Source organism: Phycodurus eques, chromosome 12 (assembly GCF_024500275.1).
Source record: "Phycodurus eques isolate BA_2022a chromosome 12, UOR_Pequ_1.1, whole genome shotgun sequence".
Lineage (NCBI taxonomy): Eukaryota > Metazoa > Chordata > Actinopteri > Syngnathiformes > Syngnathidae > Phycodurus > Phycodurus eques.
This window is the reverse complement of record NC_084536.1, coordinates 23,780,659-23,807,929: the sequence shown is the minus strand read 5'-3', so window position 1 is coordinate 23,807,929 and position 27,271 is coordinate 23,780,659. Positions and strand designations below refer to the sequence as shown.

The following is a 27,271-nucleotide window of genomic DNA, read 5'->3' as shown; positions in this document are numbered from 1 at the left end:
GAGAGTTTGACATTGAGTCATACAAACTGTTTTCCCCCCGCAGGAAGTATACAAACCACAGAGAAAATACAGAAGGCAAAAGGAGGCAGGGGAACTACTGGATGAGGAGTCCAAGGTTCAGTCTACATTGCTGGAATATGGCAGGTATGTTTTGTCAACAAAAGTGTATACTGAACTGTTGAGATAGAATTGTGTGAAAATTTAATGTCATGATTGTAATGGCCAAATACAGTATCACAATTATCTGAAGTATTCCGTTATTACTAAAATAAATGCAAAAAAAAAAAAACCACAGATGAAAGTTATAAAGCCGAAAGCATTGCAACAATCAATACTATTTCCTTTTTGAAATTATAAACTGTAAACGGCAACACCCAAAGTTAATTTTCATCCATGCAAGACCCCACAAAAATTACTTAAAATGGCTACGATTGAAAGTGATATATTTATTTTTGGTGGGACTGTATTACATCAAGTTATTTAGTGACTTTGTAATTTATTTAATGAAATATTTGACAAAATAAACTAAGGCTGCAAGCTGGTATCCATAATCTTGTTCTTTTGGTCACGACCCAAAGCGTGTGACCATGCAGTAGGTAAGGATGGGAACCGAGCTTGACCTGTAATTCAAGATTTGAACATACGGCGGACGAGCGATGGAACGGTTCAACAAATCCATGGTTCGGTTCATATCTTTTGTGTCACGTTTTGTGGTCACTTTTCGGTTCAGTTGGGTACATGTTGACCCCAAGGGAAATCAATTATTTATTGTATGGTGAGGTTCTAAGTGAAAGAATGTTTACACTTCAGAGTTTATTATTGTTATTGTTATTGTATAATCTTTTTTTATTAATCAGAAATATGTATTTGGTGTTCTATCAATGCCAGCGGCCTATAGTAAAATGGCAGAATTAAATGCTCTGTCATTTGATGGCAAAAGATACAATAAATCTGTGTGTAAGTCATGGCTCCCTAAAAATATACCAGCTTTTTGTTCAACGAAACAACCTCAGACTTCACACTGAGTAAGTACATTTGTGACTAAACTAAGACAAGATCATTATTTCAGCATTCAGACTTAACGTGATATATTTGTTTGCTTTTTGTTTACCGTGAGGTGTTTCTAATTAAAATAGGTGCTTTGGCTCAACATACTCAAATGCTCAAATGGATGGATGGAACTGATTTCAATTAAAGCTTCCAAAAAAGATATATTACAAAATAAAGGCATTGAAATAAAATCATACAATTATGTCAATAATAATGAAGTCTATATATTTTAATTCAGTCTCACTGATCGTGTAGTGGTACATTTGCCTGACTTTGGTGCAGGCAGCTTGGGGTCGGTTCCCACTCAACGACGGTGTGAATGTGACCGTGAATGGTTGTCTGTGTCTACAGATGCCCTGCGACTCACAGTTCAGGGTATAGTCGACTGGGATAGGCTCCAGCACCCCACGACGGAACATCTATATTTTATACGGAAATCACTGAACATTGACTTGTTACGGCCGTAACATTGACTGTTCTGGATATTGAAAAAAATAAAAAGAAATCGTCCGACATTTCTGGAACATTGAACAGCTGCTAGGTGCACGCTATTTCATCACGCCCCCCCAGCTGCCAAGCTGCGGAGGTAAAAGTTCTCTTTGCGTCTGGTGTCATGCATTGTAAGTCACTGAGCGTCGCTTTCATGGTAGCGAATAAGCGACACTTTTGACCATGCTTCTTAAAAAAGTGTCGTGGAGGGGAAACACGGAGACGATGTCAAAGCCATGCTAATTGCAAAGCTTTTGTTACAAGCAGTCGCAAAAATCTAAATAAGTGATTTGGTGAAATAATACACTTGTCACAGATCTGGCTGGAACCGCGTTTTCGTGGAGCGTAACCAACTTTGAACAACAAAATAGGTCAATTAATACGTGTTTAGAGATATATCCATCCATTTTCTGAGCTGCTGATTGTCACTAGTGAGTGCTGGAGCCTATCCCAGCTTTTAAACAATCAACCATTCGCACTCACATTCACACCTACGGGCAATTTAGAGTCTTCAATCAACCTACCACGTGCGTTTTTGGGATGTGGGAGGAAACCGGAATGCCCGGAGAAAACCCACGCAGGCATGGGGAGAACACGCCAAATCCACACAGGTTGGACCGGGGATTGAACCCTGGTCCTCAGAACTGTGAGGCAGACCCTCTAACCAGTCATCCGCCGTGCTTAGAGATATAAACACAAAATAATAAACAGCCCACACTGGTCCGAACCAGAAATGAATTACAACGCCAATTCCAATGAAGTTGGGACGTTGTGTTAAACATAAAAACAGAATACAATGATTTGCAAATCATGTTCAACTTATATTTAATTGAATACACTACAAAGACCAGCTATTTAATGTTCAAACTGATAAACTATTGTTTTTAGCAAATAATCATTAACTTAGAATTGTATGGCTGCGACACGTTCCAAAAAAGCTGGGAGAGGTGGCAAAAAACACTGAGAAAGTTGAGGAACGCTCATCAAACACCTGTTTGGAACATCCCACAGGTGAACAGGCGGCTGCCATGATTGGGTATAAAAGGAGCTTCCTTGAATTGCTCAGTCATTCACAAGCAAAGATGGGGTCGAGGTTCACCTCTTTGTGAACAAGTGCATGAGAAAATAGTCCAACAGTTTAAGGACAATCAGAATCAGAATCATCTTTATTTGCCAAGTATGTCCAAAAAACACACAAGGAACTTGTCTCCGGTAGTTGGAGCCGCTCGAGTACGACAACAGACAGTCAATTGACAGAGAACATTTTTGAGACTTAAAAGACATTGACAAAAAAAAAAACAGTCACTGAGCAATAAAGGGTTAATAGTTATCTGGTAATGCCGGTACATTTTTTTTTTTTTTTTTTTTTTTTTTTTGACAATTCTGCAAAAGATGCAGAGTCCTCTAGCACTTAGAGCAGTTCGAATGACTCATATTGCAATTCAGGAAAGCTCCTTTTATACCCAATCATGGGCTCCACCTGTTCCCAATGAGCCTGTTCACCTGTGGGATGTTCCAAACAGGTGTTTGATGAGCATTCCTCAACCTTCTCAGTCTTTTTTGCTACCTGTCCCAGCTTTTTTGGAACGTGTTGGAGCCATAAAATTCCAAGTTAATAATTATTTGCTAAAAACAATAGATTGTATCAGTTTGAACATTAAACATCTTGTCTTTGTAGTGTATTCAATTAAATATAGGTTGACCATGATTTGCAAATCATTGTATTCTGTTTTTATTTGTTTAACACAACGTCCCAACTTCATTGGAATTGGGGCTGTCGTACGTCACTGCACACGTCATTTCAAAACGTGGGCAGGTTAAAAGTACATAATTATTCATAAATATCAGCAATATAAGATAACCTTTATTAGTCCCACAATGGGGACATTTGCATAGTTTCAGCAGGAATTGCGGGTATAGGAAATATAAATATGTAATACAAATAGCATGCAAGAGAAGATTACATTTCTTCTTCCTACATGCACTTCTTGTACGCGTACAAGTACATTGCACAATGCTGTTGTGACTGAATTGGATAGTTTGCATGGACTGTCCATGCAAACTATCCAATTCAGTCAATCAGCAAACAGAATTGGCAAAGGTGAATTAATCCATAGACAGATATTTTTTATGATGGAATGTCGAAATCTCAAATACTGGTACTTTGATTCAGGCTGCAACTGCATCCACCATTACAAGGTTAATGTAATAAAAACATTAAAATAAAAACAATTTCAGCCATAATTTATTAACAATTAGAATATGACTGTTGCACGGAAAGGTTCTTGACAAAATGTTTAAAATATGGAAATTCAGACACATTTGGACAAATTGTTCAGGAAGTGAATTTCTACTCAGTAGGTTGGTAGCTCTCTAAGCAGTATTTTATTCAGTGAAAAGGAATGTCTTTAGTTTGCTGTTAAAAATACGAACGCTCTAAGCAGCCGTCAGGTCTTGAGGAAGGCTGTTACAGAAATTCTTGTTTGGTAAAAGCATGTCTGATAAATTAAGTGGAGCAACAAGAACCTTAATATCTAACAATTTTAATCAGTTTTTCTTTTTCGTTTCTATTCCTCAAGCTTGCTTGATTAATACAATTTGAACTGTTCCAAAACATTTTTCTCCATCGACTCAAAGAAAATGTATTTACAGTATTTCCTTTTTTTTCCCCAGGCGATATGGATTCAGCGAACAATCCAAACAAGATCAGGTTAGTTTTAAAAAATATGAAAGCTGGACTAATAATTATATAGTAATAAGTAAACTCATTGTTTCTGAGATCTGAGGGATCCGTGAAATAATTTTTATTTTTTTAAGTTGTCTTATTTCCGATAATGGTTTGAATTTTGGCTATCTTGCAAGTTATTCATGATCTTTCTACTCTGAGATCTCTGGGATTTAGGTTTTCGATTCTTCAGTATCAGATTATCTCAAGACGTTTGAGGCCTAGTTGCGTCTGGCTTGTTTGAACCCTGGACCATTTCTTGAACTCACTAGCCCAACAGCAGCAAACGTCTAACACCCCTGCAGGAGCTAGCTTCCACTAGCCCTGCGGTAGCCGGCTACTATCCCCACCAGCCCTGCAGTAGCTAGCCTACAGGTACCAGCCTCCACTAGACCTGCAGCAGCTGGCCTCAAGCAGGTGACCAACCTCCACCAGCCTTGGAGCAGCTAGCCGAAATGGTACCAGCCTCCACCCGCCCTGCAGCAGCTGGCCTCAAGCAGGTGACCAACCTCCACCAGCCTTGGAGCAGCTGGCCTCCACCATTCTACCAGCCTCAACCAGGCCTGCAGCTGGCCTCAACCAGGCCTGCAGCTGGCCTGAACTCCTGACAGCAACAATGCATTTCTCTCTTACATTGCTTGCTGCTGCTGTAACTCTCTGGGTTCTTGCATTGCATAATCCAGGGAATGTGCACTACCTCCTGACTGTTCCAAACCCTCAAACAGTCAGTCTGCCCAGTTATCTAACTCTGCAATCACCGACTCATTTTGACATGGACTTTTTTTTTTAATTTATGCTGAATTGTGTCTTATTTTTTTATCTAACTTTTAGACTCAAACTTTGTCCTGTCAGAAAAGTCTCATCCTACTTGCAACTAACTATCTTACACTGTAAAAAGGAACCCACTACCTATCATGATGCCATTTTGAAAATTTATTTTCTGTTACCTCTACTCCTGATTTCTGGTATACAGTGGGTACGGAAAGTATTCAGACGTCCTAAAATTGTTCACTCTTTCTGATTTTGCAGCCATTTGCTAAAATCATTTATGTTCATTTTTTTCCTCATTAATGTACACACAGCACGCCATATTGACAGAAAAAACGGAATTGTTGATATTTTTGGAGATTTATTAAATAAGGAAAACTGAAATATCACACAGCCATAAGTATTGAGAGCCTTTGCTGTGACACTCATATGTTTAACTCGGGTGCTGTCCATTGCTTCTGATCATCCTTGAGATGGTTCTACACCTTCATTGGAGTCCAGCTGCATTTGATTATACTGATTGGATTCGATTAGGAATGCCGCACACCTGTCTATATGAGACCTTACAGCTCACAGTGCATGTCAGAACAAATGAGAATCATGAGGTCAAAGGAACTGCCTGAAGAGCTCAGAGAGAGAATTGTGGCAAGGCACAGATCTGGCCGAGGTTACAAAAAAAATATCTGCTGTACTTAAGGTTCCCAAGAGCACAGTGGCCTCCATAATTCTTGCATGGAAGACGTTTGGGACGACCAGAACCCGAGAGCTGGCCATCCGGCCAAACTGAACAATTGGGGGAGAAGAGCCTTGGTGCGAGAGTTAAAGAAGAATTCAAAGATCACTGTGGCAGAGCTCCAGAGAGGCAGTCGGGAGATGGGAGAAAGTTCTAGAAAGTTAACCATCACTGCAGCCCTACACCAGTCGGGGCTTTATGGCAGAGTGGCCCGACGGAAGCCTCTCCTTAGTGCAAGACACATGAAAGTCTGCATGGAGTTTGCAAAAAAAAAAAAAAAAACACCTGAAGGACTCCAAGATGGTGAGAAATATTCTCTGGTCTGATGAGACCAAGATAGAATTTTTTGGCCTTAATTCTAAGCAACACGTGTATGTGTGGAGAAAACCAGGCACTGCTCATCACCAGTGAAGCATGGTGGTGTCAGAATCATGCTGCGGGGGTGTTTTTCAGCTGCAGGGACAGGACGACTGGTTACAATCAAAGGAAAGAGGAATGCAGACAAGTACAAGCATATCCTGGACGAAAACCTCCATAGTGCTCAGGACCTCAGACTGGGCCGAAAGTTCACCTTACGACAAGACAATGACCATAAGCACACAGCTAAAATAACGAAGGAGTGGCTTCAGAACAACTCTGTGACTGTTCTTGAATGGCCCAGTCAGAGCCCTGACTTAAACCCAATTGTGCATCTCTGGAGAGACCTTAAAATGCCTGTCCACCAACGTTCACCATCCGAACCTGTGTTGAACACGATTGAGGCAGGCGGGTCAAGCTTCCGGGTGTTTGGTCGGCCCAGTCCCCGTGCGGACTGGGCCTGCCAAACGGAAAGGAAGAAGAAAAAGACCAAAAAGGGAGCCCAAAAAGTTTCCAGGCAGGAGCCTGGGTGTCTCTGCTCGCAAGACTTTCGAAATGAGCGCGTTGTGCCTGCTTCCGTCCCCTCGGGGTGAGCTCAGGCCCCCAAAAAGGGTAGCTCGGAGCGCTTGCAGGATGCTCTGCAGTCGGGGATGGTCCGATGTGTCCTCGCCACCTCGTGGTGAGGTGGGCGTCCTGCCTGGGCCGGTCTTCGGCAAGTTGGTCAGGTGAGACGAGACCTGACACCCCAGAGGACAGCTCCGGCCCTTTTTACGGCTGGAGCAAGACAAAAAGGGGGTGGTTTACCACCCTTCCTTTCTCACCACCTTCAGGACCAAAAGGAGAGCGGGACCGCCTCTGAGTGTTATGTTTCCAATTTAGGATTATTTCGTGGTTTAAAACAAGTGGAATGAAATATTCATTATTGGATTTAAGATAACGAGACCAGGCGACACGCTGATAGACTGGTTGGCACATCTGCCTCACAGTTCTGAGGACTAGGGTTTAAATCCTGGCCCCGGCTGTGTGGAGTTTGCATGTTCTCCCCGTGCCTGCGTGGGTTTTCTCCGGGCGCTCCGGTTTCCTCCCACACCCCAAAAACATCCGTGTTAGGTTGATTGAAGACTGTAAATTTCCTGTAGGTGTGAATTTGTGCGCAAATGGTTGTTTGTTTCTATGTGCCCTACGATTGTGCCCGCCTCTCGCCTGAAGATTGCTGGGATAGGCTTCAGCACGTCCGCGACCCCAGTGGGGATAAGCGGAATGGAAGATTAATGAATGACTGAAGATAACGAGACCGTTTTCCCGCCTTTCATTGTCACAAGCCCTTCCTCTTTAATCCCTGTAACGAATGTTTCAAATATTATGTGATTGTTGAGAACACTTAATATTTTCAATGTGGCATTTGTGTGTTGTGGAGTGAAACATGCCATCTGGTTCAGTTGACAACAGATATTCAAGTTTGCAGCGATAGTCACTAGTGGCATTCATGTAAATTTCTTAAAATATTAGATCCCAGTCAAGTCTGGTAATGACAGTGGTTCATGAACCTGCGTCTGTAGTGGCATTCTGTCGCCTGTGGGTGTCCGGCTTGACTGGCCGAGTGGCGCGGTACACAACAGGGTGGAGACGCCTTTGTTGGTGAAGTTCTCCGGGCTGGCCGGTGGTGGAAGTTAATTAATTTTGCGTTCTAGTGCGAACTAGGTATCTTTGGTCTCCGCTTTGATGCTCCGGGTGCTGGTAATTCAGTTAGCGTCGGCGTCCCAAAGCAAAATGTCTCTGTCTTGCTTTTGATGATCATGGCTGGTGATTCATTTAGTGTCTTTATGCGAAGTTGAATCTCGCCATTCAGTGGTCGTCTACCTCGGAATGGGAGGGCAGCGGTAGTCCGAGGCTGGGATGCTGGGTGTCATCTTTTCATGGCGTGTCCGCTACAGCTTTATTATCTCAAAAGGGTGCTAAATACTAAAAACTGAGCAAAGGGTCTGAATACTTATGGCTGTGTGATATTTCAGTTTTCCTTTATTAATAAATCTGCAAAAATTTCAACAATTTGTTTTTTTTCTGTCAATATGTGATGCTGTTTGTACATTAATGAGGAAAAAGAAGAACTTAAATGATTTTAGCAAATGGCTTCAATATAACAAAGAGTGAAAAATGTAAAGGGGTCTGACTACTTTCCGTACCCACTGTACAGCCAAATCCCGGCCCTGATATTGCACCATGTAAAAAAAAAAATGCCTACTGAGTTTAGGTCTGGGTCTGGGCTAGTTTATAATCCATCCGAATATTCGTAGCTTGCTCCCACAGTGACGCAAATGTAATTGTCGTGTCTGAAACATGGTGCAGTAGATTATGTTCTGATAAATACTTTTATATTCAGGGATACAATGTATTCAGGGCCGACTGTCCCAAGAATGGGGGTGGGGTTGCGATATATTGTAACTCAAAGTTTCAGTGTGAATACATTCCTATCAAAAACAGTCAATAAACAGTTTGTGTTCCTGGTCATTAACCTTGAGGTTTCAACTGGGTTTTCTATACAGTGCCATGAAAAAGTATTGGCCCCTTTCTCATATTCTTATTTTCACATAGTTTCCCCACTTTAAGATCATCAAACAAATGTAAATATCAGACAAATGTAACCCCAGTTAACTTAAAATGCTGTTTTTAAATTATTTCATTCATGAAGTAAAAACAAATATTCAAAGATACCTGGCCCTGTGTGTCGCTGATCTTTTTAAGGTCATGCCACTGCATTTCAATCGGATTCAAGTCAGGACTTTGACTAGGCCACTCCAAAACCTTCATTTTGTTTTTTTTAAGCCATTCAGAAGTTGACTTGCTGGTGTGTTTTGGATTATCTGATGCAGAACCCAAATGCACTTCATCTTGAGGTCACAAACATTCTCCTTCAGGATATTATGTTAAAGAGCAGAATTCATCAATCCATCCATTTTCCTCCGCATATCTGAGTTCGGGTCGCGGGGGCAGTAGCTTGGCCAGGAAAGCCAAGACTTCACTCTCCACAGACACTTTCTCCATCTCTTCCGAGGGGATCCCGAGGCGTTGGCCAGGCAAGCCCAGAGACGTAGTCTCTCCAGCGTATCCTGGGTCGTCTCCGGAGAGCCCGAACACCCTGCGGAGGAAACTCACTTTGGCCGCTTGTATCCGGGATCTTGTTCTTTCGGGCACGACCCACAGCTCGTGACCATAGGTGAGCGTGGGAACGTAGATCCTCCGGTAAATAGAGCGCTTCGCCTTTCGGCTAAGCTCCTTCTTCACCACAACGGACCGATACAAAGTCTGCATCACTGCAGACACTGCACCGATCCCCCTGTTGATCTCCTGTTCATGGTTCCGTTAATCACAGAAAGTTGTCCAGGTACTGAAGGAAGATGTTTTCATTCAGGTGTTTTTTTATTTTATTTTAGTTACAAAAAGCAAGCCTTTGTTCTTTTTGGTCAGCAGTGGTTTTTGCCTTGGAAACCTGCCATGGATGCCATTTTTGCGCAGTCTCTTCCTTATTGTTGTGTCATGAACACTGACCTTAACTGAGGCAAGGGAGGTCTGCAGTTCTTTAGAAGTTGTCCTCAGTTCCTTTGTGGCCTCCTGGGTGAGTCATTGCTGTTCTCTTGGGGTAATCTTTGTAGGCCGCCCACTCCTGTCGTATTGAGTAGGTAACAGTCCAGGAATAATTATTCATGCCCAGTTATTCTGCATTCCCATTACCACATTCCTCACACTATTATTTTTTTTTATTAATCAATCTGGTATTTTTAACAAGTTTTAACATATGCATTTACATTTCTATATTTGAGAGCGTTAGTTTCCATGACACACATTGATGTGTACACCTGAAGTTTGTCTCTTCAGAGTAGCCATAGCTCTCCATCCGTCCCTGTCCGCCCAAATGTAATCTCTTGTGACGTGCATTAGTTTAATTCTGAAGAGCAATACAGGAAACGCAGCTGGTGTCCATTGTTTCCTATGTCTTCTTTCATAGTTATAGTTCATTCATATTATATAACAGTCTGGACTCCTCTGCATGTTGTTTGAAGGGTTATAATTTACCGTAACGTTGGTGCTAATCTTGCATGTCCAAATGGGTCCCTCTGCTGGTCTTTTTTAGTATTACAGTTGATTCACTCAACATTAAGTACACCAACATCGCAGCAGACCCTTTGATGTGATTGCACGCACCTACATCGTGGTGACGATGCTCAAACAATATAGCGTCCAGCCCTACCGGGATTCCATTCTTGAATGCTTCAACAAGCAGTTTATAACCTCTGGTTCCCTGTTTTCTACAATCCCAATGAAGTTGGGAGGTTGTGTTAAACATCAATAAAAACAGAATACAATGATTTACAAATCATGCTCAACCTATATTTAATTGAATACACAACAAAGACGATATTTAATGTTCAAACTGATAAACTATTGTTTTTAGCAAATAATCATTAACTGAGAATTTTATGGCTGCAACACGTTCCCAAAAAGATGAGACAGGGTCATGTTTACCACTGTTACACATCACCTTTTCTTTGAACAACATTCGATAAACGTTTGGGAACTGAGGACACTAATTGTTGAAGCTTTGTAGGTGTAATTCTTTCCCATTCTTGCTCGATGTACAGCTTCAGCTGTTCAACAGTCCGGGGTATCCGTTGTCGTATTTTACGCTTCATAATGCGCCACAAATTTTCAATGGGTGACAGGTCTGGACTGCAGGCATGCCAGTCTAGTACCCGCACTCTTTTACTACGAAGCCACGCTGTTGTAACACGAGCAGAATGTGGTTTGGCATTGTCTTGCTGAAACAAGCAGAGGCGTCCATGAAAGAAATTTTGCTTGGATGGCACCATGTGTTTCTCCAAAACCTGTATGTACCTTTCAGCATTAATTGTGCCTTCACAGATGTGTAAGTTACCCATGCTTTTGGCACTAACACAGTGCCGTACCATCACAGATTCTGGCTTTTGAACTTTGCGTCCATAACAGATGAGATGAGATAACAGAAAAGATGGATCTTTTCCTCTTTGGCCCAGAGCACACGACGTCCACAATTTCCAAAAACAATTTGAAATGTGGACTCGTTGGACCACAGAACACTTTTCATCAGTCCATCATAGATGAGCTTGGGCCCAGAGAAGCCGGCGCCGTTTCTGGGTGTTGTTGATAAATGGCTTTTGCTTTGCGTAGTAGCGTTTCAAGTTGCACTTACGGATGTAGCGCCGAACTGTATTTACTGACATTGGTTTTCTGAAGTGTTCCTGAGCCCATAGAGTGATATCCTTTACACATTATCGGTTTTTGATGCAGTGCCACCTGAGGGATCGAAGGTCACGGGCATTCAATGTTGGTTTTCGGCCTTGCCGCTTATATGCAGTGATTTCTCCAGATTCTCTGAACCTTTTCAGAATCAGAATCAGAATCATCTTTATTTGCCAAGTATGTCCAAAACACACAAGGAATTTGTCTCCGGTAGTTGGAGCCGCTCTAGTACAACAAACAGTCAATTTACAGAACACTTTGGAGACATAAAGACATTGACAAAAAACAATTGTGCAAAAAGATGCAGAGTCCTCTAGCACTTAGAGCAGTTCGAACGACTAATATTGCAATAGTCCGGTGCAATGACCATTGTGCAAAGGGCGCTGAGACTTCAAGGAGTGTATGCGGTTTAAAGTGACGAGTAGTGCGATCATCTGGGACAATGTTGGTTGTGCAAATGTTACAGATACTCCTCAATCAGTGTGCAAATGGAGCAGATGCTACTCTGGCATGAGTGGCCAGTATATGCAAATAGTGCAGCATGGCGAGACAACTACAGTGAGTGCACGAGTAATACATAATTGGCCACACAGAAATGTGACAATGAACTCAAGTCAAAAAATTGCCAGCTTGTTGTAATGGAATTATAGGTTAGGTGTTTAAGAAGTTGATCGCAAGAGGGAAGAAGCTGTTGGAATGTCTACTAGTTCTAGTTTACGTTGATCGGTAGCGCCTACCTGAGGGAAGGAGCCGGAAGAGCCGGTGACCGGGGTGCAGACGGTCCGAGAGGATTTTGCACGCCCTTGTCTTAGTTCTGGCAGCGTGCAAGTCCTCAATGGTGGGTAGGGGGGTACCGACAATCCTTTCAGCAGTTTTGATTGTCCGTTGCAGTCGGAGTTTGTCCTTTTTTGTAGCAGCACCAAACCAGACTGTGATGGAAGAACACAGGACCGATTCGATGACCGCTCTGTAGAACTGTCTCAGCAGCTCCGGTGGCAGGCCGTGCTTTCTCAGAAGCCGCAGGAAGTACATCCTCTGCTGGGCCTTTTTGAGGACGGAGTTGATGTTGGTCGCCCACTTCAGGTCCTGAGAGACTGTAATTCCCAGGAACTTGAAGGTCTCGACGGTTGACACAAGGCAGCTGCACAACGTGAGGGGCAGCTGTGGCGAAGGATGCCTCCTGAAGTCCACGATCATCTCTACCGTCTTGAGCGTGTTCAGCTCCAGATTGTGTCGCCCGCACCACAGCTCTAGCCGCTCCGCTTCCTGTCGATATGCAGACTCGTCACCGTCCTTGATGAGGGCGATGACACTGGTGTCATCTGCAAACTTCAGGAACTTGACAGTCGGGTTCGCTGAGGTGCAGTCGTTCGTGTAGAGAGAGAAGAGCAGCGGAGAGAGGACACAACCTTGGGGGGCGCCCCAGTGCTGATGCTGCGTGTGGATGAGGTGGCCTCCCCCAGCCTGACCTGCTGTGTCCTGCCCGTCAGAAAGCTGTAAATCCACTGGCAGATGGCAGGTGAGACGCTGAGCTGGAAAAGCTTGGTTGAAAGGAGTTCAGGGATGATGGTGTTGAACGCTGAGCTGAAGTCCACGAACAGGATCCTCGCGTAGGTCCCTGCACTGTCGAGGTGTTCTAGGATGATGTTGATGATGATGATGTTATGGACCGTAGATGATGAAATCCCTAAATTCCTTGCAATTGTACGTTGAGGAACATTGTCCTTAAACTGTTTGACTTTTTTCTCACGCACTTGTACACAAAGAGGTGAACCTCGCCCCATCTTTGCTTGTGAATGACTTTTCTACCCAATCATGGCACCGACCTGTTCCCAATTAGCCTGTTCACCTGTGGGATGTTCCCAACAGGTGTTTGATGAACATTTCTCAACTTTCTCAGTGTTTTTTGCCACCTGTCCCAGCTTTTTTTGGAACGTGTTGCAGCCATACAATTCTAAGTTAATGATTATTTGCTAAAAACAATAAATTTTATCAGTTTGAACATTAAATATTTTGTCTTTGTAGTTTATTCAACTCAATATAGGTTGAGTGTGATTTGCAAGTCACTGTATTCTGTTTTTATTTATGTTTAACACAACGTCCCAACTTCATTGGAATTGGGGTTGTAAATGGCAAGTGGTATGAAGCTGTTGGAATTGCTTCTGGTTTTCGTTGGCATTGATCGATAGCGCCGACCTGAGGGAAGGAGCTGGAAGAGGTGGTGACCAGGATGTGGAGGTTCCAAGAAGAATTTGCATGCTCTTATCTTGGTTGTGGCAGTGGGCAATTCCTCAAGGGTGGGTAGTTTGGGACTGACGATTTTTACGGCAGTCATGATTGTCCATTGTCGTCGGAGTTCGTCCTTTTTTGTGGCAGCACCAAACCAGACTGTGATGGATGAACACAAGACTGATTCAATGACTGCTGTGTAAAACTGCCTCAACAGCTCCTGTGGGAGGCCGTCCTTCCTCCAGAAGCTGCAGGAAGTACATCCTCTGCTGGGCGTTTTTTTCAGGATGGAGTTGACCTTGGTTTCCCACTTCAGGTCCCGAGAGACTGTTATTTCCACATCGTTAAAGCATATCAGCTCTGTTCCCAGTGACTACGACTGGATAAGTGTGGCTGAAGGTTTAGCCACATAAACACACATGATGTTGTGGCAAACTACACACAAGTGTGTCCAAGACATTTTTATACTGTTAAGCCACATTGACTCAGAGGTTTCAGTGCCAACCCTGGGTGGGAGTATATGTTTGATTGACCCTTACCGTGGGAAAGGATATTTAAATTAATTTATAGCACCACTGTAGATGTACATAACAGATGTTTTCAAATTAAGGTTGTATCCATTTTATTGCCCACAAAGAAAATGTTACATACTTGGAAATTGATTAGGTCTGATGAATGTTGTTTCTGTTTTTCAGAGTCAGAGTCTTTGACATTTGACTTTTCGGATTGTTATACAGTGTCCTCCTTTTTGAGAGACGTCGCAAAAATCTTTAAGTGCATTTATGTCTAAAATTTGTTTTACTGGAGCTTTGTGACGCTTGGGGGCTTTATAAACTACAGTGATGCTTTAAATTTTATTATTATTTTTAAAACCCTCAATAGATTTTCACTCCATATAACAAGCCACATAATTTATGTCAGGCAATCCAGAATATTGGATAGGGTACATGGTTAAAACAAACCATGAAGTTAAAAATTTTTTTTTTTTAAATATATAAAGAATTGGGGAAATTCTTCATTAATGTTTGTCCAGACTAAGATAACATGGACAACCTCGGTTTTGGCCTTCATTAGGAAATTTCCAAATTGCAATTTTGTTGTTGCTGTGGTTATGCTTATTTTATTGTTTTATATGTCTATTTGTTATGCTGGTTGTCTGTTTTGCGCACTGTGGTCTCTTGTATTTTGTTATTTGTTGTAATTTTTCTTTGTTTGGATGCCATTCTGCTTTATTTTGTGATGTGTTAATGTGTTTAATAAAATAAAAAAATAACAACACCAAAAATAAATAAATCAAATAATTGACCAGTCTGGATAGGTTTACAAAAATGCAAAAATTACCCCAAGATGACAGCAAAGACGCATGGAGGTCAGATAGTAACCCAGGACAACATTTAAAGAACGGCAAGTCTCCATTGCCTCGGTGTTCGTGATACAACAATTATGAAGAGAGCGGGCAAAAATGGCATCCATGGCAGAGTTCCAAGGCGAAAACTGCTGTTGACAAAAAGAACATAAAGGCTTGTCTTACTTTAAAAAGAAAAAAGAAAAAAAAATCTGGACAATTCCCAAGACTTTTGGGAGAATATCTATGGACTGACGAGACAAAAGTTGAACTTTTTGGTAGATGTAACAACATTTCAGAGAAAACAACATACTGGCAGTCAAACACGGTCTTGGGCTGCTTTACGACTTGCTGCGACTGAAGGAACCATAAATTCTGCTCCGTACCAACATTTCTGAAGGAGAATGTTTCGTCATCAGTTTGTGACCTCAAGCTGAAGCGCACTTGGGTTCTGCAGCAGGACAACGACCCAAAATACACCAGCAGTCTGCTAGGAAGAGTGGGCCCAAATATATCGACAGATTTGAAAATGCTTAATTTCAGTTTTTGCTGCTGAGGGTCGCCCAACTATTTATTCGGTTTAGAGTGCAAATGCTTTTTCACACACATCCAGATAGCTTTGAATATTTGTTTTCCTTAATAAATAAAATCATGATTTAGAAACTGTATTTGCGGTTTCCTCGGGCCATCTGATATTTACTGTACATTTGTTTGATGGTTTTAAACATTAGGTAGGGGAAATAAAAATAAGAATTTCAGAAGGGGGCAAATATTATTTCATGGCACTGTAAATGTAGCGTGTTACTACCCATCTGTGGTTGTAACTTCCATCCATCCATTTTCTACCGCTTATCCGGGTCGGGTCGCGGGGGCAGTAGCTTTAGCAGGGACGCCCAGACTTCCCTCTCCCCAGCCACTTCATCCAGCTCTTTCGGAGGGATCCCGAGGCGTTCCCAGGCCAGCCGAAGGACGTAGTCTCTCCAGCGTGTCCTGGGTCGTCCCCGGGGTCTCCTCCCGTTGGGACGTGCCCGGAACACCTTACCAGGGAGGCGTCCGGGAGGCTTCCGAATCAGATGCCCCAGCCACCTCATCTGGCTCCTCTCAATGCGGAGGAGCAGCGGCTCTACTCTGAGATCCTCCCGGATGACCGAGCTTCTCACCCGATCTCTAAGGGAGAGCCCGGACACCCTGCGGAGGATAACTCATTTCGGCCGCTTGTATCCGGGATCTCGTTCTTTCGGTCACGACCCACAGCTCGTGACCATAGGTGAGGGTAGGAAGCCTTTCGGCTTAGCTCCTTCTTTACCACAACGGACCGATACAAAGTCCTGCATCACTGCTGATGCTGCACCGATCCACCTGTCGATCTCCCCGTTCCATTCTTCCCTCACTCGTGAACAAGACCCCAAGATACTTGAACTCCTCCACTTGGGGCAGGATCTCATCCCCGACCTGGAGAGGGCATGCCACCCTTTTCCGACTGAGGACCATGGTCTCAGATTTGGAGGTGCTGATTCTCATCCCAGCCGCTTCACACTCGGCTGCGAACTGCTCCAGTGAGAGTTGGAGCTCACGGTTTGATGAAGCCAACAGAACCACATCATCAGCAAAAAGCAGAGATGCAATACTGAGCCCACCAAACCGGACCCCCTCTACGCCTTGGCTGCGCCTAGAAATTCTGTCCATAAATGTTATGAACAGAATTGGCGACAAAGGGCAGCCTTGGCGGAGTCCAACCCTCACCGGGAACGAGTCCGACTTACTGCCGGATATGCGGACCAAACTCTGACTCCGGTCGTACAGGGACCAAACAGCCCGTATCAGGGGGTTCGGTACCCCATACTCCTGAAGTACCCTCCACAGGACTCCCCGAGGGACACGGTCGAACGCCTTCTCCAAGTCCACAAAACACATGTAGACTGGTTGGGCGAACTCCCATGCACCCTCGAGGACCCTGCCGAGGGTGTAGAGCTGGTCCACTGTTCCACGGCCAGGACGAAAACCACACTGCTTCTCCTGAATCTGAGATTCGACTTCCCGACGGACCCTCCTCTCCAGCACCCCTGAATAGACCTTACCAGGGAGGCTGAGCAGTGTGATCCCCCTGTAGTTGGAACACACCCTCCGGTCCCCCTTCTTAAAAAGGGGGACCACCACCCCAGTCTGAGGTTGTAACTTCACATGGTCCAATTCTCTCAAAATTCTATCGTGTTCCCTTTCAACACTGCTTGCAGTTTGAAGTATTGTTATATTGTTATCCATGATTTTTAAAAAATTTACTGATGAAGAATTGCTCAGCGCAAAATCTGATTCTGATTAAACACATTTTTGTCTTAAGACATCTTGATCAATTATACTGTAGCTACTTACGTTCCTGAACAGGAACCAAAGAAATTATAATTTAGTCATTGAATGTCATTTATTTTTTTAATTTATTTTTTATTTTTGTTGATTTATTTCTTTATTGATGTGTTTTTACTTTTGGGTGAAGGACAGTGAGCTAGCTCAAATTTGGATCTAAAAAGTTTCCGTTTGAAATTATGGTCCTCATTCCTGTTATAAATGGTAAAATGAGAGCTCATTGAAATTGAAGATTAAGAAACAAAACTTTTCTGTGGATGGTATCTTTTTGACAGATGGTCTAATAAATGTAAGCACTATATATTTAGTATTAATTACTAATTTGTATGACTTTTTTTATTTTTACATTTTGACAGAACAATCCATGTCCAGCATTATTCTTATGCTTTCTCAACACAGGCATGTCCAATATTCTGAATTTGCTAGATCATGCTGGAGATTAACAGGAGTTTTTTTTTGTTTTGTTTGTTTTTTAATTGTGTAGGTCTGTAGAATATTTTTTTCATAAAAAATTGTCCATTGGCCATGGTATTTGAACATCTGTTGATATAGCTGTAAGTGTTCCCCACAAGTTGAGAATGAGGCTAAAATGTCACCATCTTTGTGTGTTTTATGTTAAAGGGAAGGTTTAGAGATCTGCACCCTAGACAGGATAAGATGGATAGAAAATGGACGAATAGATAGTACAGAACGATGGTTCGTTTTTTAGGCATATTGGCACAATTGCTCGCCTGAGGTATTCGTGATTGTCAAGGAAACAATCTTTTATTTATTTTGTATAGCCCTTTAGAACACAGAGATACTGTCCAGCCTTCAATGGATTCATGACATTCTTACTCTTGTGTTTTGTAATGTTCTCATTTGGATTAATTGCTCCATTTCTGAATCCTAAATATGTATGTTACTTTTTTAGTCAGGTGAAAAAATGGCTTTGACGGCTAAGGACTCTGTGACACAGGTGTCAGAGGAAGAAGTTCAGTGGGCGGTGGAGGAGGTAAGCATTCACACCTAAACTTGAGATTTTGGTTCATACAAAAAGTGCCAAATTATAGATTTACACCTTGATTCAAGTAATAAAAATATTGAGCAACATAACAAATGTTTACAATAAAGTCAACAACAGTTAAAACAAAGCGCAAAATGTCAGTGTCATTGTGTGACAGTGACATTGGGTGCAAATATATCCCATTGGGGAAAACGCACGGGGTGCGATAGATTCATTGACATCAGTCACCCACAGAGATTTATTGACACACAAACTCGATTAATTTCTGAATCCCTTTCATTCAATTGTGTTTGTTTGCAACAGTGCTTGAGACATAGAGCTCTTTTTCCAAACACTATCAATCAATGTGTCTTGTCCTGAGAAAAAATGTACCCAGACAATTTTGCAGGCATTTATTTATTCATGATGTTCAAAGTATGGGAACAGAGGTTAATGATCCTAGAAACAATGAATCACAATATCAATCATTTTAAATTTTTTATCTCATTTGTAGGGGGGGTCCCAGATGGGTGTGTCCCAGATGGGTGTGTGTCCCTGTGGTCGTCACAAGTTCTCCACTGGAAAACAATTGTGATAATTTAAAACGTTGGAACAGCCAACCTATCTCACTTTTAGGGCGTAAAGCTACAGTAAAAATGAAAACTTTACCACAAATTAACTAATTATTTTCAATCATCCCATTCAAACCCACATTAATATGGTTCCAAATGCTAGACTCTGCCATTTAAAAATTGTACTATAAAAATAAGAAAAATAGACTCAAGCCTAGCTACCCTTCAGAAAGGTAAAGCAGAAGCCCGGGGACTTGACGCACCCAACTTCAAACATTATTACTTAGCTAGCCAAATACAGTACCTCATTAAATGGTTATATCGAAATGTTGAACAACAATCTTGTCTGGAACTAGAACAGATAGACTGCAATAGCATCAAACGTTCAGACCTCCCATTTATCACAAGTCTCAAACGCCACAATTGTTTTAAGAATCTGATTATTGCTGCCCCTTTATCAGCTTGGTGGAAAAGTCTAGAAACCACGCAATCTCAGTGAGCACCACATCATTCCTCCACAATCTGGCACAATCACGGTTTTGTGATGAACAAAATACCCCTTTACTGCAGCACATGGGAAGAAAGTGGAATTGACCGCCTACATCACTTATGAAAAACTCATGTATTTGTGTCACGCGAAAGCTTATTCCAAGAATTTAACTTCCTTCAATACAATAAAGTTAGAACAAAAATCTTAAAAAGATTCTCAACACACGCGAATACTTTAGAACTACCCGTTTTTCTTCCGTAAATAGTAGAACTAATTCTACAAAACAAAAAACTCCTTTCAAAGGTATACAACTTAATCTCAAGTATGAATTTAATACACTTACAGTTGGTATGGAGAGTATTCAGACCCCTTTAAATTTTTCAGTCTTTGTTATATTGCAGCCATTTGCTAAAATCATTTAAATTCATTTTTTTTCCCTCGTTAATGAACACACAGCACCCAACATTGACAGAAAGAAACGGAATTGTGGAACTTTTGCAGATTTATTAAAAAAGAAAAACTGAAATATCACACAGCCAAAAAGTATTCAGACCCTTTGCTCAGTATTTAATAGAAACACCCTTTTGAGCTAATACAGCCAGGAGTCTTTTTGGGAACGTTGCGACAAGTTTTTCACACCTGGATTTGGGGATCCTCGACCATTCCTTCTTGCAGATCCTCTCCAGTTGTGTCAGGTTGGATGGTGAACATTAGTGGACAGCCATTTTCAGGCTTCTCCAGAGATGCTCAATTGGGTTGAAGTCAGGGCTCTGGCTGGGCCATTCAAGAACAGTCACGGAGTTGTTCTGAAGCCACTCCTTCGTTGTTTTAGCTATGTGCTTAGGGTCATTGTCTAGTTGGGAGATGAACCTTCGGTCCAGTCTGAGGTCCTGAGCACTCTGGAGAAGGTTTTCGTCCAGGATATCCCTGTACTGAGCCGCATTCATCTTTCCTTCGATTGCAACCAGTCGTCCTGTCCCTGCAGCTGAAAAACACCCCCACAGCATGATGCCGCCACCACCATGTTTCTCTGTTGGGACTGTATTGGACAGGTGATGAGCAATGCCTGGTTTTCTCCATACATACTGCTTAGAAATAAAGGCCAACAAGTTCTATTTGGTCTCATCAGACCAGAGAATCTTATTTCTCACCATCTTGGATTCCTTCGTGTTTTTTAGCAACTCCATGTGGGCTTACTTCAAACTTCATGTGTCTTGCACTGAGGAGAGGCTTCCGTCGGGCCACTCTGCCATAAAGCCCCGACTGGTGGAGTGCTGCAGTGGTGTTTGACTTTCTAGAACTTTCTCCCATGTCCCGACTGCATCTCTGGAGCAGAGCCACAGTGATCTTTGGGTTATTCTATACCTCTCTCACCAAGGCTCTCCTCTCCCGATTGCTCAGTTTGGGCGGACGGCCAGCGTCTGAATACTTACGGCTGTGTGATATTTTAGTTTTTCTTTTGTTTTTTTATAAATCTGCAAAAAATTCAACAATTATGTTTTTTTCTGTCAATATGGGGTGCTGTGTGTACATTAATGAGGAACAAAATGAACTTAAATTATTTTAGCAACTGGCTGCAATATAACAAAGAGTGAAAATTTTAAGAGGGTCTGAATACTTTCCGTACCCACTGCACCAGTCGCAAAATGGGAAAGAGACCACTGGGCACAAATCTGGAGAAACATATTCTCAATGACAAAAAAACTATAATTTACAGATAATCCAGTTCCAAGTACTCCATAGATCACACGTTACACAATATAGTATGTATAAAATGGGGTGTTAAAAAAATCAATCATTATGCACCCATTGTACTGAAAACGCTCCAGACACTTATTTGCATGCTCTTTGGTATTGTACACCCGTACAGCGCTTCTGGTTACTAGTTACACAGAAACTTTCCTCAGTTTTGAATTGCAGATTTCTGCAGGATTTCTCCTAATCATTGTCTACTGGGTGATCTAGAAGGTATGGATCTTCCAAATAAACATGCTCAACTTGCTTGGGGGGGTCGGGCATGGGGGGGCGGTGGTCCGGTGTCAGTGCCCCTCCCTTTGGGACTGGCCGGCTTGGTTCGGATGAGCTCGGGACCTCCCTGGGTCCTGGGGGGGTCGGTGGCATCCCCCCGGTTGGGTCCGCTGCTGGACAGGCTTGCTGACTCAAAACGTTTACAGCACAAAGGCATACAGATCCACCATTCTGCAAGGCCATGCAGCTGAAAAATATAAAAAAATAAAATAAAATAAATAAAAATAAAATAAAGGGTACTATGAAATGGCTGGCTACAACTAACTGGACATTAAACATTGTCGGTGTGGTGGGGCCAAAAACAGGCAGTTGCTCATGAGTGGACAATGTGCAACTGCTGACAGATTCCAGCATGCCTCTGTCAAAACCTGCAGTAATACACGTGCACACACATACAACACACCAGAGGAAGGGGCCACAGCTCAGGCTGCATAGACAGCGGGCCTGACAGGTACGCCAATGACTGTGTGCACTGTACATGTCTCAGTTGGGGGGTGTGGTCCCAGAAAGTCACTCCAGTATGGTGCAAATTGACCAAAATTGGCACAGTGGCAACAGCTGCAATCTGGAGTCAATTAATCTGGGAGCCAAATGAACCGTACCACCGACAGTATTGGACGGTCACAATTACAGTATGATACAGTAGCTGACTAACGTGCTGACTGCTGAGACACTTATACTGTCCCTTTTTCCAATGATACACTCACTAGATGTACTATATACAGTTTTTGACAACTGTATTGAAGTTGAGTAAGTTTATTTAAAACGGGTAAATGCAGTAAAACAAGTTTTAATTTTTCTTTTAAATGCGCAAACTGGTGTCGCTGACTGTTTTAAATGTTTCAGGGTTTAAGACAAGTATTTTTATTATTATTTTTTTTTTTGGTCTTCTCGATAGACAATGTGCTCAGGGAAAGTAAGTGCAAATTTTAGGCAATTTTCATCCCTTCCGATAAGGTACCAGGAAATATAAGCATTGTCATTGAACATTTTGCATGCAAACAAGTGTTAAAAAGTCATCCACCTTTTTGAAAAGGTATCAACTGATGAAGCACAAAAGTGACCTTAGGGAGGCATGACGGATAACAATTGAGACCCACTACCTTAATGTGACCACCCACCCAGGACACATCTTCGAATATTTCTGTGTAAATTCTGTTGTGCTTCTTTATGATTCCAAAGAGTGTCTTAATGTTTTTTAGTTTTTTATTTTTGTGTGTGTGTGTGCTTGCAAGTACTTGCCCATGAGCTACACTTCTTTGTTTTCAATCTTTAGATCCGGATCAAAAGCTTGATGAACACAATGGCCGCCATGGGCAATATAGAGGTAGGCCAAAACCTGTTTTTGTTTTCCTCTAGAGCTCTAGTTTTTAACTCTTTCAATGGCAGCCATCTTCAGAAAATACACCCCCTAGAGCATTTTGGCTGATCTTTAAAGGCCCACAAAATTTTGCTTTCTGTAAACAAGAGATTACCAAAAGTTTAGACCCTCCTTTCATCAGAAAAAAGTTTGTTTCTACCTTTTGCGTATTTTATTAATCAGCAGTGGAAAATAGGTTGGTTTCACCCAAATCGCCCATTTTGGAACAAAAAACTGAGAAAACGAGCTTTTTGTAAAATGATCTCTTTTTGCACAACAGTGACTTTTTTTTTTCAGTGACAGCTCAAACATCTGAACAGTGCTTTCCTTCTATAAAAGACCAACAACAATGAAAAAGTGCTTTTGGTGGCAAAATCATAAATTTTAATTCAACTATGTGACATTTTTACTATTGACAAACTATTGGCACGCTATTTACTGTTACGTGTTCCTTTCGGGGCGGCACGGTGGACGACTGGTTAGAACATCTGCCTCACAGTTCTGAGGAACCAGGGTTCAAATCCGGCCCTGCCTGTGTGAAGTTTGCATGTTCTCCTCATGCCTGTGTGGGTTTTCTCCGGGTACTCCGGTTTCTTCCCACATCCCAAAAACATGCGTAGTAGTTGGATTGAAGAATCTAAATTGCCCGTAGGTGTGAATGTGAATGCGAATGGTTGTTTGTTTGTATGTGCGATTGGCTGGCGACCATTTCAGGGTGTACCCTGTCTCTCGCCCGAAGATAGCTGGGATAGGCAAAAAATGGATGGATGGATGTTTCTCTAGGGGAGTTTTTGATTGCAAAATAATGTATTTACAGTCACGCCCATAAGGCGCACTTAAGTCTTACATTTTCTCCAAAATGGACAGGGCGCCTTATAATGCGACACGCCTTATGTGAGCACCGAGTTCCAAAATCTGTAAATGTTGCCACATATGGTACTTAATGTACCATTTTTATATTTGAGTTGACTTCTTGAGGGCCTCGCCTTCTTTCTTGTGGGTGTCATATACGCAAGAGTGTGTATTCCCATCTGTCATTCTGGGACAGACACAGGTTTCCATGCATTTTTCTGCTATTTGCAGACTGGCATACTGTGCATGGATAATCCGACCAGCATAGATTGGTGGTTGGTCATCCAAGATGTGCTGCAGGAGTTTTTTTTTTTTTTTTTTTTCCCCCTTCATGCCAGCCATAATTTCCCCCATGACCTGTAGATAGAAATACAAATAATTACCATACCATAATATAAACAAATATATAATTTTAATCATTGCGACGATATTGTTAATGTTTTTTCCCCATGACCTTTGTTTGCACTGCAACCATCAGTGGGAGGGCGATTTGTGCAAGATGCACAAACTGTGGATTGTACCTTGACATTAGTACTGGCAACATATGTTAGACTAGCCACAGCTCTGGTCGGCCGTCTCACCAATGGAGGCAAGGAATATGGTCCATTCGGACTCAATATCCCCCGCCTCCCCTGGGATGTGGGTGAAGTTCTGCCGGAGGTGGGAGTTGAAACTCCTTCTGACAGGGGATTCTGCCAGACTTTCCCAGCAGACCCTCACGACACGTTTGGGCTTGCCAGGTTGGCGGCATCTTCCCCCACAATTGGAGCCAACTCATCACCAGGTGGTGGTCAGTTGACAGCTCCACCCCTCTCTTCCCCCGAATGTCAAAGACTTGCGGTTGCAAGTCCGATGACAATGACCACAAAGTCGATCATCGAACTGCAATCTAGGGTGTCCTGGTCCCAAGTGCACATATGGACACCTTTATGCTTGAACATGGTATTCTTATGGACAGTCTGTGATGAGCACAGAACTCCAATACCAGAACACCAGTCGGGTTCTGATCAGGGGGGGCCGGTCCTCCCAATCACGCCCTTACAGGTCTCACTGTCATTGCCCACATGAGCATTGAAGTCCCCCAGCAGAACGATGGAGCCTCCAGCCCCCTCCAAAAAGGGTGGGTACGCTGAAATGCTGTGTGGTGCATATACACAAACAAGAGTCAGGACCCGTCCCCGTCGCCCCACCCGAAGGCAGAGGGAGGCTACCCTCTCATCCACTGGGGTGAACCCCTTCCTTGAGCTGTCACCTTATCGTGCTGGAAGGGTTTGTGTGTCCCAATGATCCTAGTAGCTAAGTTGTCTGGAGCTTTACGCCACTGGTAGGGTCACCCATGGCAAACATGTCTTAGGTTAGGGACCAGACAAAGCACAGCTCCAAAAACCCTAATGATTTAAAAAAAATCAGGAATACATTTTCCCTTGCCCGGACGCGGGTCACCGGGCCCCCCTGGAGCCAGGCCTGGAGGTGGGGCTCGAAGGCGAGCGCCTGGTGGCTGGGCCTGCACCCATGGGGCCTGGACGGGCACAGCCCGAAAGGGTAACATGGGTCCCCCTTGCCATGGGCTCACCACCTGTGGGAGGGGCGATAGGGGTCGGGTGCAATGTGAGCTTGGGGGTGGCTGGAGGCGGGGACCTTGGCGATCCGATCCCCGGCTACAAAAGCTGGCTCTCGGGGCGTGGAATGTCCTCCATGGCAGGGAAAGAGCCCGAGCTGGTGTGTGAGGTCGAGAAGTTCCAACTAGATATAGTGGGACTCGCCTCCTCACACAGCTTGGGCTCTGGTACCAGTCCTCTTGAGAGGGGTTGGACTCACTTCCACTCTGCAGTTGTTCAGAGAAGCAACAGCTCTGCGGTGCTGGTGAAGCGTGCCGAAGTGCTCCCACGGTGAGAGGCGCCGAGCAGGTGTGTGTATACTTATTGCCCCCTGGCTCGGTGCCTGTACGTTGGGGAACTTTTCAGTTTTTGTCGAAAAAAAAGGAAAGAAATTAGGGTCGTATTAAATCAATCTAAATATGGTCCTTTCAAAATGATGTTAATTTTCAATACTTGGTTGGGAATCCCTTTGCTTTAGTCACTGCCTCGATGCACCGTGGCATTGCCTGGGAGTTATGGAAGCCCAGATTTTCTTGATACTTGCTGTCAGTTCTTCTTTGTCTTTGAGTCTGGTGCCCCTCATCCTGTTGATAATACCCCATAGATTCTCAATGGGGTTTAGATCCAGTGAGTTTGCTGGCCAGTCAAACACTGTGCTGGCATGGGCATCAAACCAGATTTTGTTTCTTCTAGCGGTATGGGCTGGGGCCAGGTCCTGATGGAAGATCATCTCCATACAGATCCTCTGCAGAAGGAATCATGAAGTCCTCTAAAACATTCTGGTAGACTGTTGCAGTGACCTTGGATTTAAGACAGCAGAGTTTACCGACACCTGCACTGGACATTGCAGCCCAAATCATGACTGACTGGATATTTCACACTGGACCTTGGGTTCTGTTCTCACACTTCTTCCTCTAAACCTTTGGACCTTGATTCCCAAATGAAAGGCAGGCACACTTTACTTTCATCGGAAAAAAGGACCTTGGACCACAGGCCAACAGTCCAGTCCCTCTTCTCCTTGGCCCAGTTGAGACACTTCCTACGTTGGCTCAAGCTCAGAAGTCGCTTCACCCGAGGAACACGACGAATGGACACATTCGTATACATATTTTCACTTTTTGAATGGAATTACTGAACTAAATCAACTTTTTCATGATATTCTAATTATAGGACCAGCCCCTGTAATATTTAAGATCGAAGGTCCTTGGCTTAAAAACAGGTCTTTAACAAGTTTCCCAGGAAGTGAGTCGAGCAAGCATGTTGTCTGTTTTGCCACACTGAGTTTTGTGAGTCTGTCAAGTGATACTTCCTCAAAATGAGATGAATGAATTTAATTTCTTCTTTTTTCTTGTAGGAATAGTATGAAATGATTTTTCCTCGAATTACAACTTTCCCTCTTCCTAAAGCAAGCCTGGAGATATACTTGTGAAATCATTCACATCTAGGAAATCTTACCATTCTTTCCTTTCAATTATATCAAACTGAATCTTTCAGTCGAAAAGTATTAAAGCGGCAGGTTGGAAAAGGTATCTTGTTAGATTCAGAGATAAGTTGGCGTGTGATTGCTGATTATTATTGGGTGTGTTTGTGTGTGATTCCCTTTGTTTCCCTAAACAAATTATTCATTGTTTCTTACACAATATACAAAATATTGGAGCAAATTTTGGATTACTCTTCTGTTAGAAGAGCCAAGGGATGACTTTGGAATCACGAAACAGTTGACCGTCTATGTGTAGTTTATCCACAATTCGTGAGGCATGTATTTCCCTTTTCAGCGGGTGCAGGATTTTGCATTACTCGTTTATTCCGCATGGGAACTGGTCTTTCATCCCAAAACTGTGTACCCTTCAACCCCTGTCTTTTTGACTTTTTTTATTTTTTATTTTGTGATGATTGGAAGGGGTTTATTTCCTGGTTGCCGTCCTCCCAGTTTGTGGACTTGATGGAAGGTAATGCCGTTTCCTTCCTCCTCCTTGCTTCTTTGCTTGCCTTTCTTTTTTTTTTTTTTTCTTGAGGATTTTAACCTCTGCAATCACCGCTTTCATGGCTGAATGG

The 27,271-nt window shown here is 42.9% G+C and overlaps 1 protein-coding gene across 2 annotated transcripts in view; it reads left to right on the top strand.

The window, feature by feature from the left end:
- ccdc93 (coiled-coil domain containing 93) overlaps nt 1-27,271 on the top strand; it is an 89,831-nt gene that overhangs the window by 15,216 nt on the left and 47,344 nt on the right. For both annotated transcript variants that reach the window (XM_061692086.1, XM_061692087.1), the window contains exons 7-10: nt 44-144; nt 4,213-4,249; nt 18,245-18,325; nt 22,683-22,733. In XM_061692086.1, coding sequence (XP_061548070.1) covers nt 44-144; nt 4,213-4,249; nt 18,245-18,325; nt 22,683-22,733 — 270 coding nt within the window. The remainder of the gene's footprint in view (nt 1-43; nt 145-4,212; nt 4,250-18,244; nt 18,326-22,682; nt 22,734-27,271) is intronic.